Consider the following 10,564-nt stretch of genomic DNA (forward strand, 5'->3'; position numbering starts at 1 on the left):
CGGCATGAAAATGAGTGACTTCCGGCAACAGTCTCGAGTTCAGAAAGAGGGCGCTGTGACGTGTACTGAGGAAGGAGTCCTCTTCACTATACAGCCGTACTGTTGTATGAGAAGGACCAAGGATTCAGCTGATTTTGCGGATTAATACGTTTATTATTCGCATCACGCCAGCCAAACGACTGCAGAAAAATCTTGCTGTTGGAGGGAGAGGCGTGTTCGCCTTTTTGGGGTTTCAAAAGGTTCCCATTCAGCTGTGGATATTGGCCAAAACAAGCCCTACTACTGTGGGACCATGGGACTTACGAGGAAGTGAGTTAACATCGTGTTTTGAATTATGTCAAATACTGAGATTATTTTAATATGTAGGTGGCTTGCATTTTGTGACATGCTCCTTGTCCCCTCGGCCGACGACCGGCGGCTTGTCGCACATCCCCCTGCCGGGAGAGCACTACTAGTGTACTCGGCTTACTGTCAAATTTTCTGACCGATCAGAAATTGCAACTTTGAGTTAAAAATAGCAGCGAATACAGAGATTACAAAGTAAACAGTACAAACTTTCTTGAAATAAAGGACTACTTACGTTTGATCATGGATTGGCATGTCATTGTCATTGATTGGCAGCGGTCATTGTCCAGCTGCTTCCCCGGCGAGCTCCCCTGTCCGTAGTAGCTAGGAACTAGCTGTAAATTGCTCTCTGTCGGACGGTTTGCCAATCGGCGAAGACAATCGACAACCCTGTCATCATGTGAAATTATCTGGGCTAGTTATGTGCGATTTTCCGCATTGAAGACTTTGAAACATCACTCGGTTCGGGTTAGCATGTCGGCTAGCTGTCACGCCTCTTGGATTGTTTACATTCTCCGATGCCGGGGAAACGAAATGACATAAACCCGATTAAAATATAACCCATAAAATATCGTTCGGGAGGTGCGACAGTAAAGGTGAAGTCGACAGTTTTGACCATTATGGAATAATTTTGCCATGTCGTCTTGAATAAATGGATTTTTATTATTTCATATTCCATTTAGCACAAGATTGTTATCTGTCATGACCAGTGTTGTTAATAACGGCGTTACAATATAACGGCGTTACTAACGGCGTTATTTTTTTCAGCAATGAGTAATCTAATTAGTTACTTTTCTCATCTTGGCAACGCCGTTACCGTTACAGAGGCGGGAAAGGCGTGCGTTACTATGCGTTACTAAGTTGGTTGAATAAAAAAAGTCAGAGAGAAACGGACTCACGGGGTCGAGAGCAGAGCAGCAGTGGGGAAGACGCCGTTGCAACCGCGATGCTAGGTGGCTCCAATAATACCTGACGCCTACGCCCACATGACACGGTAGATATCATATTATAGAACTAGATGCAAAAACTGACACAGCTGCATTGTCAACATGTTTTAAGGACTACATGCGTTAGTAAACAGCCGCCATCTTAAAGCAGTAGACCTCTCAGGAAGGCCCTGATGTAGAGATCCTTCCTAGCGAACCTAAGTATTTTTTTGTTTTTTGTTTTGTTAAATCTAAAATGCTTCTAAATCGGCAAAATCTTAACTTAAATCTATCTTTAAATGATGAAACAGTTTTAAAATTTACACATGTTTAAAGTAGACAGAACTAATGACAGGGAACTAATGCAATAACGGGAGCAATTTTAACAACTTTAACGGTTGATTCACAACTTTAAATGACTTCCACACATAGCAAAGGTTACTAGCTAGTTATCGCAATACCCTTGTGTCTAGTTAAGTGGAGGGTAAAGAATTGGGCTAGGGCCATTTGTCCCCCAAATCCTTTAAACTTCACATTGTGTGACCTGTTTTTTTTTTTTGTTTGTTTGTTTTTTTTGTTTTTGTTTGTTTTTTTTGAGAAAAAAAAAATATCACTAGTTACTTTGCCAAGTAACTAATTACTCTTACATTCAGGTAACTGAGTTACTAACGCAATTACTTTTTGGGAGAAGTAATTTGTAACTGTAATTAATTACTATTTTAAAGTAAAATTAACAACACTGCATATACTGTATATAGATATAACTAGATGCAAAATGACAGACACGGCACTAGATGCATTAGTAAACAGCCGCCATCTTAAAGCAGTAGACCTTTTATTACGGCTCTGTTGTAGAGAACCTTCCTAACGAACCTAAGTAACTTTTTATCTAAAATACTTCTAAATCGGCAAAATCTTGACTTGAATCTATCTTCAATTGTCATTTGTCAAAAGTAGAGAGAAGGGAACTAATGCAATAATGGGAGCAATTTTAACAACTTCTAACAGTTGATTCAGGGTGAAGGGTAAATTAGGGTAAAGAATTGGGCTAGGGCCAATTGTACCAAAAACCTTCACAAAAAAACTTAGCATTAACACATAGTGTGGCCAATGTTTTTTTTTTTGTTTTTGTTTTTTTTTGAGGAAAAAAAAAAGTAATTATCACCAATTACTTTGCCAAGTAACTAATTACTCTTACATTCAGGTAATTGAGTTACTAATGCAATTACTTTTTGGGAGAAGTAATTTGTAACTATAATTAATTACTTTTTTTCAGTAAGATTAACAACACTGGTCATGACCATGCCATTTATTTAGCTATTGGGGAAAAATACATGGATAAAAAATAATATCCTGTAAAAATATTGGAGTAGAGACACTGAAACAGTGACATTTTGCGACTCTCTTCGTCACGTTTTCCTCGTTCTGAATAATTCCCCCTCAATGGGATGACTGGTCCTTCTCAAGCCATTTATTTAGCTATTGGGGAAAATACTTGGATAAAAATAATATTCTGTGAAAAATATTGGAGTAGAGAGACTGAAACAATGACATTTTGCGTCTCTCTTCGTCAAGTTTTCCTTGTTCTGAATAATTCCCCCTCAACGGGCTGACCGGTCCTTCTCGTCATTTATTTAGCTAGTGGGGAAAATACTTGGATAAAAAGAATATCCTGTAAAAATATTGGAGTAGAGAGACTGAAACAATGACATTTTGCGGCTCTCTTCGTAGTGTTTTCCTCGTTGTGAATAATTCCTCCTCAATGGGCTGCATACTAAATCAGATGAAATTGTGACTCCGCTGACGTCCTCCACCTGTTGGGGACGCTAGAGCCCTATAATGGTAGGCGTGGCCAACCAGCAGATTAAAAGAGTAATTTCTCGTCATCTGCGCCTTGCTACATTGTTGTTTTGCCGTCACGATGGACGTGGCTATGAACGCCTTCCTCGTATTAATGACTGCAGACGTGGCATTGTCTAAGCAGGTTTATTAACACTAAAAAGGGTGAAACTAAAGAAAACACACAAAACACACAGTCAAAATATGCACAATGCAAGAAATTGCATATACACTGCCATGTCTGTAGCAAACATATACAAATAAAAACTAGCAGAACGCCCGAGACGCCATTTTGCCGACCCTCCAACTCGTGGGCAACCAGCATAACACAAAGTTTCATGCCATGTGAATCTCTCCTTTTTATGCACTAAAGTACATACATATTAACGTTTTCAAACGAATTTAAATAACACGTACCGGCGATGCAACCTCAACTTCAAGGGAAAGTCGTCGCGGAGACGGCACGAACCGACCGCTGCCGTCGTCGTCTGATTGTCCATTTGACGTCACTTCCGTATTATAGTTTCCCTAAAACAAAATGCGCATCAGATGCAGCAAATCAAGGTGTCCACAAGGTGGTGCCAACAAGACGCAAAAGCAATAACAGTCAGGCACTCAATCACACAACCATCAATCTTTTATGCAGAACAGAACACTCCCCGTCTGGCGTGATCTAACGCCACTATAAGCTAACTTTAAACATACTTATGTGGGAACTAATACAACGACATCAGAAATGGGCCTAGTAAAGGTTTTAATGCCCTCCGATTTAGCGATTTTAACCTCTACTGTACGAACTTTACCATCTTTAGAAGGATACACTTGTGTTATGAGTCCAAGAGGCCACTGGTTTCTGGGTAATTGACTGTCCTTGAGTACAACTGTACTCCCTGGAACAATGTTCGGCTGGTTGGATTGCCACTTGCGGCGTGGCTGCAGCGTAGGCAAAAAGTCTTTCTTCCACTTGTTCCAGAATGTATTTGCCAGATGCTGGACCTGGCGCCATTGATGTCTGTAAAGATCCGACACTGTGAAGTCGCCTGCTGGTGCTTGAAGTGGGGTTCCCTTTTGTGTGAGCAGGGTAGCTGGAGTCAGAATCTGCGGGTCACCTGGGTCAGTTGAGACGGGAACGATGGGTCGAGCATTTATGATTGCTGAAACCTCCGCCATGAAGGTGACAAGAACCTCATGGGTGAGCTTGGTGTTTTTGAGCTGGAAGAACATAGTGTCCAATATTCTCCGTGCGAGACCGATCATCCTTTCCCACGATCCACCAAAGTGAGAAGCATGTGGCCGATTAAAAGTCCATGTACATCCTTGTTCTCTCAAGTAGGCTTGTACTGCTGTATTGTCCATGTTTGAAGGGATCTTAAGTTCTTTGCATGCACTGATAAAGTTTGTGCCTCTATCAGAGCGAATGGTCTTCACTGGTCCTCTAATTGCTAGGAACCGCCTCAGTGCATTAATTAAGCTAGATGTGTCAAGTGATTCTATCACTTCTATGTGGACCGCTCTTACACTTAAACATGCGAAAATGACAGCCCATCTTTTGCTTTGAATGCTATGACTTCTTGTTCTTTTTGATGACACAAACCATGGGCCGAATACATCTATGCCCACGTTTGTGAATGGAGGGTCTGTTGAAAGACGGTCTGAAGGCAGGTCAGACATTTTCTGTGTGCTTACAGGAGTACGAAGGCGTTTGCATGTTGTGCAATGATAGATAATTGTGCTGACTTTTCTCTTGCCTCCTACAATCCACCATCCTGCTGCACGGACAGCTCCTTCAGTGAACAAGCGACCTTGGTGAGAAGTTTGCTCATGGTAGTGTTTGATCAGAAGTGCTGCGACGTGATGGTGGCCAGGTAGAATGATTGGATTCTTTTCATTGGCATTTACGTTAGAGTTGGTGATGCGACCACCTACTCGCAAAAGTCCGTTTTCATCCAAGAACGGGTCCAAGTTTTTCAAAGAACTTGCTTTGTGAAGTTCGTCTTGCTTTTGTAGACACTTCATTTCCTCAACATACACATCTTGTTGCACTGTTCGAATAACAACGTTTTGGGCTTGGTTGAGTTCAGCTACAGTGAGTCCTGTTTTGCAGTAGTGCCAGCCATGACACTGGTTTGACTTGCTTGGAAGTACACTGAAGTTGCGACAAATGTGCAAAAGGCGAGCAAGTGCGCGAGTGAGAGATTTCCAGGTAGAAAATTTTGAAAATCTGTCAGAGCCAAGTTGTTTGGAGCAGGCAGTTGTTTTAAGTGTGCATACCTGCGGTCTTACTTCTGCATCAGTGTTGGGCTCGAGAAGGTTGAAGGTGTCATTAACAGAGTTATGGTTCTGAAACAGAATGTCAGGGCCCGTGAACCAGTTAGTCAGGGGCAGCTGGTACACAGAAACAGAACGTGTGGCGTGATCTGCGGGGTTCTGGCTGCTGGCTATGTACCGCCACTGGCTCGGCTGGGATGACTTGCGGATTCTGTTGACACGATTGCTAACGTAGACATAAAATCTTCGTGTTTCGTTGTAAATATAGCCTAAGACAACCTTACTGTCTGTATAGAATGTAATGTTGTCTAGCTCAAGATCTAGTTCACTTGAGATCAGATCTGCCAGCTCTACTGCTAACACGGCAGCGCTGAGTTCTAACCTTGGTATGGTTTGATCTGGGCGTGGCGCTAACTTTGCTTTTCCCATAACAAAGCCAACCTGACAATCTCCTTCAGCATCTGAAACTTTTAGATAAACTACTGCTGCTATCGCCTTGGTAGAAGCGTCAGAGAAAACGCACAGTTCTTTCTTTGGAGCGTGAGAAGGAGAAATGCTCGTGTATGCTCTGGGGATTGACAGCTCGGATAGTTTTTCAAGAGAGTCTTTCCAAACTGTCCAGGTTTCTTCCATTTCTGGGGGCAATGGAACGTCCCAGTCTCCATTCTCAACAGTGAGCTCTCGGAGAATATGTTTTCCCTGAATAGTGACTGGTGCCACAAAGCCTAATGGGTCGTAAAGGCTATTTATTGTTGATAAAACGCCTCTTCTTGTAAAAGGTTTGGTCTCACCTGATGTCTTGAAGGTGAAACAGTCTCTTTTGATGTCCCAAAGGATGCCAAGACTCCGCTGCATTGGGATGGAGTCCGCTTCAAAGTCTAAGTCTTTTAGATCTTTGGCGTGGTCTTGAGCTGGAAAAGCTTCCAGAACTTCTTTTCTGTTTGTTGCGATTTTATGTAATCTTAAATTTGATTTTGCAAGTGTGTCACGGGTTCTTTGCAAAAGTGACACTGCGTTTTCAACAGTGGGCAGGGATTTGAGCCCGTCATCCACGTAGAAGTCGCGTGTGACAAACTGCATTACATCTGGATCACACTCTGGCTCACATTGCAAAACTGACTGATGCAAACCGTGGATGGCGACTGCGGGAGATGGGGAATTCCCGAAGACATGAACAGTCATTCTATATTCTACGATGTCTTTTGAAAGGTCATTGTCACGAAACCACAAAAAGCGTAAGTAGTTCCTGTCTTTCTCTCGAACACTAAAACAGTAAAACATTTGTTCAATGTCTGCTGTGAATGCGACATCTTCCTTTCTGAAGCGCATTAGGACTCCAAGCAGTGAGTTGTTAAGGTCTGGTCCAGTTAACAACACGTCGTTTAGTGACACACCTTCATGCTTGGCGCTGCTGTCAAAAACTACTCTGATCTGCTTGGGTTTTCTTGGGTGGTATACGCCAAACAGCGGCAAATACCAACATTCCTCTTCATCTTTTAGAGGGGGAGCAATTTCTGCATGCTCATTTTGGAATATTTTGTCCATGAAACTAACGAAGTTCTGCTTCAGCTCTGCTTTTCTTTCGAAGTTGCGGACAAGTGACATAAGGCGTTTGAGTGCTTGAGACTTGTTATTTGGTAGTTTTGGACGAGGCGATTTGAAAGGTAGTGGCGCTGTCCAGTTATTGTCTTTGTCCTTTGTTAGACCTTCCTCCATAATCTTCAGAAAGGCGATGTCCTGAACTGACGGTGAGATGCAATTGTCGAATTTGGTTTGCTTGAACACATTACATCCCAAGTGGTCAGATTCACAAGTGGTGCTGTCAATGAGCTGCGTGCTGAGGTTGAAAGGAACTTGAATTTCACAGTATTTTTCTTTTACACTGTACACATTTGGACATGGCTCAAAAATTGTTGGGCGGCCCTTCTCTGTTGCATTTGTGAAGAGAGTTTTTACGGCCAAATTTCTGTGGACATCTCCTAAACACACGTTTCCTACTATGACCCACCCGAGGTCCAATTTTTGTACGTATGGTGCGTTGTGAGGGCCACTTATCTGCTTGCGGACTTTGTGTGCTCTTACTACGTCCCGTCCCAGGAGCATTAGTATTTGAGCGTGAGAGTCCAAATCAGGAATGAGATGAGCCACGGACTTTAGGTGACCGTGATGTCTAGCTGCATCAGGCGTCGGTATTTCATCCCTATCGTTTGGGATATCTGGGCATTCGATGAGGCTAGGGAGTGGGATGTGGACTGAACCATCTAAAGCCTCCACTACATACCCAGTGGCTCTCCTACCCATAGTCTCTTTAACACCTGAGCATGTTCTAAGCGAGTAGGGAGCGCTAGGGCCAGAGTCATTAAACAACTCAAAAAACTCTGGACGAACTAATGACCTGTTACTCTGTTCATCATGAATAGCATAGAGTCGTACTGCTTTACTAGGAGAACCAGCAGGATACACCTGTACAAGGCAGATTTTGGAACAAGATCTACCTGCTTCGCTTTCGCCACAAACCAGAGTGCATTTGGAGTTAATCTCGTCTGGATCTGTGGAACCTGAATCGTCGGCAGATGGCTCCCCGCCATGCTCTGCTGCTGGTTCAGTGTCTTTTTGCTGTGAGCCTGGACTGGGGTGAAGAGCAGCACAATGTTTATCACTGTTACACTCAGAACATTGTATCTTTACCTTACAGTCTTTGGCTATGTGCTTGGAGGAAGCACAACATTTGTAGCAGATGTTGTTCTCTTTTAGAAAGGCTTTTCGCTCTTCAAGAGGCTTATAGCGAAACGTTCTACATTTGGCTAAAGGATGGTCCTTTTTGTGAATAGGACACAGTTTGTCAAAGTCCACTTTTCTACTAGTGCTTGTTTGAGAGTCTGAGTTAAAGCTTGCGACTACTTCAGTTTTGTGCACCGAAATTTCTTTTTGCCTGTTTGCTCTCCAGGGCACCTTTTCTGCTTTGGGAGGAGCATCCGGATGTGAAGAGAACTGGAAACTGGGGTCATTCCTGGCATTTGCCTCTTGTGTTACAAATTTGACAAACACGCTAAATGGTGTATACGAGACACGATGCTTGGTCTTGTAGTTGGCTCCAACTGATATCCACTTTTCCTGTAAATTGAATGGGAGCTTTTGGACAATGGGATTTACTCCCCTGGCCGTGTCCAGGAATGCGAGTCCAGGAAGGTCTCCTTCAGCCTTAGCACACTGCATTTCCAGTAATAAGTCGCTAAACTTTCTCAGTTTAACATAGTCTTTAGTTGTGATTTTTGAGAATGAGTCTAATCTTTTAAATAGAGCATCCTCAATCACTTCAGCTGAGACATAGCATTGTTCAAGCCTGTCCCAGATCATCTCGAGTCCAGCAACAGGATTATTAATGTGTATGGCTCTAATTTGCTCAGCATGCTCAGAAGATTCCTTACCAAGCCACTTTAACAACAAGTCCATTTCTTCACTTGTTGTTAAGTCAAGTCCTCTGATTGCGTTGCTGAATGAGCGTTTCCATGCTCTAAAATTTTTAGGTTTGTCATTAAATTGAACAAACCCAGTTGCAACAATTTCTCTGCGAGCAAAATACCTATTAAAGTCATTTACTGGGTACATTACTGTGTTCATTGTCTCTTGGTTCTTGTTGAAAAAGTATTGCATTATAATTAGTAGATGGTGACCTCTTCTGGGACCAACTGGTACTGCCAGGCTGATAGGCATTTGCTGGATTGTGCTGTTCACAATTTGGATTGGGGACAGAAATATTTGTTGCAAAATGTGCGTTTTTATTTTCTTTGTTGACTTGCATGCTTGTGTGTTCTCGTTCACATGGTCTTTGACTTTCAATGTTTAGTGATGACTCAGAGGACCTTGTTGCTGATGTGGCCTGAGTTAAAACATACTGTTTTGTGCGCTCGGCAGTTTCAGAAGGAGGGACGTTGCTTCGTGCATCTTGCTGTGAGGCAACTGCTGCCTCGTAGACCTCTGCTTCTGCTATAGCTGATGCTACATCCTTTTCTTGTTGTAGCAGCTCGATGGATGCTTCAAGTTTAGCTTTCTCCAATTTTAAGCTCATTTCTTTCTCTGCAAAGCTTAAACGAGCCTTTGCTGCTTCCGCTTTTGCTCTTGCTTTCGCTGCGGCAGAATCTACAGAACTCGACTCTGATCGGGTCCTGTAGGTACTTGATTTGATGGAAGTAGGCTTCTTGATGAACGATGCCATGGTGGACGGTGCTTTGTCAGTCATAGCTGCGTTGACCAGGTGACGAATGCTGGGACACTGCTGTATGCCGTACTGCTTCAGGCGTAGTAGTAGTCAGCGTAGATTCACTCTGGTGGATGAAATGACCTTAAAGTCTTCCGACGTGGATGTCGCCTTTTTACTTCCGACGAGGATGTCGCCCGACGAGGATGTCGCCCAACGAGGATGCCGCCGTTTCACTGTGCCGTCACGATGGACGTGGCTATGAACGCCTTCCTCGTATTAATGACTCTGCAGACGTGGCTTTGTCTAAGCAGGTTTATTAACACTAAAAAGGGTGAAACTAAAGAAAACACACAAAACACACAGTCAAAATATGCACAATGCAAGAAATTGCATATACACTGCCATGTCTGTAGCAAACCTATACAAATAAAAACTAGCAGAACGCCCGAGACGCCATTTTGCCGACCCTCCAACTCGTGGGCAACCAGCATAACACAAAGTTTCATGCCATGTGAATCTCTCCTTTTTATGCACTAAAGTATATACAATAAACATATTAACGTTTTCAAACGAATTTAAATAACACGTACCGGCGATGCAACCTCAACTTCAAGGGAAAGTCGTCGCGGAGACGGCACGAACCGACCGCTGCCGTCGTCGTCTGATTGTCCATTTGACGTCACTTCCGTATTATAGTTTCCCTCAAACAAAATGCGCATCAGATGCAGCAAATCAAGGTGTCCACAAGGTGGTGCCAACAAGACGCGAAAGCAATAACAGTCAGGCACTCAATCACACAACCATCAATCTTTTATGCATAACAGAACAGTTGTATATAGTCGAATCGTCTCAAAATATGATTCTAATTCACATAATAATCCTATCTAAGACTTTTTTTTCCTCGTGTCGTACGCACTCTAAGGTGTTGAACATTATAAGTGTATAGATTGATTATTGATTGATTGATTGATTGATGCCGAAGCCT

The 10,564-nt window shown here is 42.9% G+C and overlaps 1 protein-coding gene across 1 annotated transcript; it reads right to left on the reverse strand.

Moving 5' to 3' along the window:
- Positions 1 to 3,283: 3,283 nt before the first annotated feature.
- On the reverse strand, positions 3,284 to 10,243 carry LOC130923571 (uncharacterized). The gene is made up of 2 exons (XM_057849322.1): positions 10,170 to 10,243; positions 3,284 to 9,916 (listed from the first exon to the last, which is right to left on the reverse strand). Exon 2 carries the CDS (start codon positions 9,090 to 9,092, stop codon positions 3,816 to 3,818), a length of 5,277 nt encoding a protein of 1,758 aa, XP_057705305.1. The 5' UTR covers positions 9,093 to 9,916; positions 10,170 to 10,243; the 3' UTR covers positions 3,284 to 3,815.
- Positions 10,244 to 10,564: the final 321 nt, after the last annotated feature.

The sequence above is a fragment of the Corythoichthys intestinalis genome, chromosome 11 (genome assembly GCF_030265065.1).
Source record: "Corythoichthys intestinalis isolate RoL2023-P3 chromosome 11, ASM3026506v1, whole genome shotgun sequence".
NCBI lineage: Eukaryota > Metazoa > Chordata > Actinopteri > Syngnathiformes > Syngnathidae > Corythoichthys > Corythoichthys intestinalis.

Coding starts and splice junctions, on each gene's coding strand:
- LOC130923571 (XM_057849322.1), bottom strand. CDS start 9,092: ATGCCTATCAGCCTGGCAGTACCAGTTGGTCCCAGAAGAGGTCACCAT.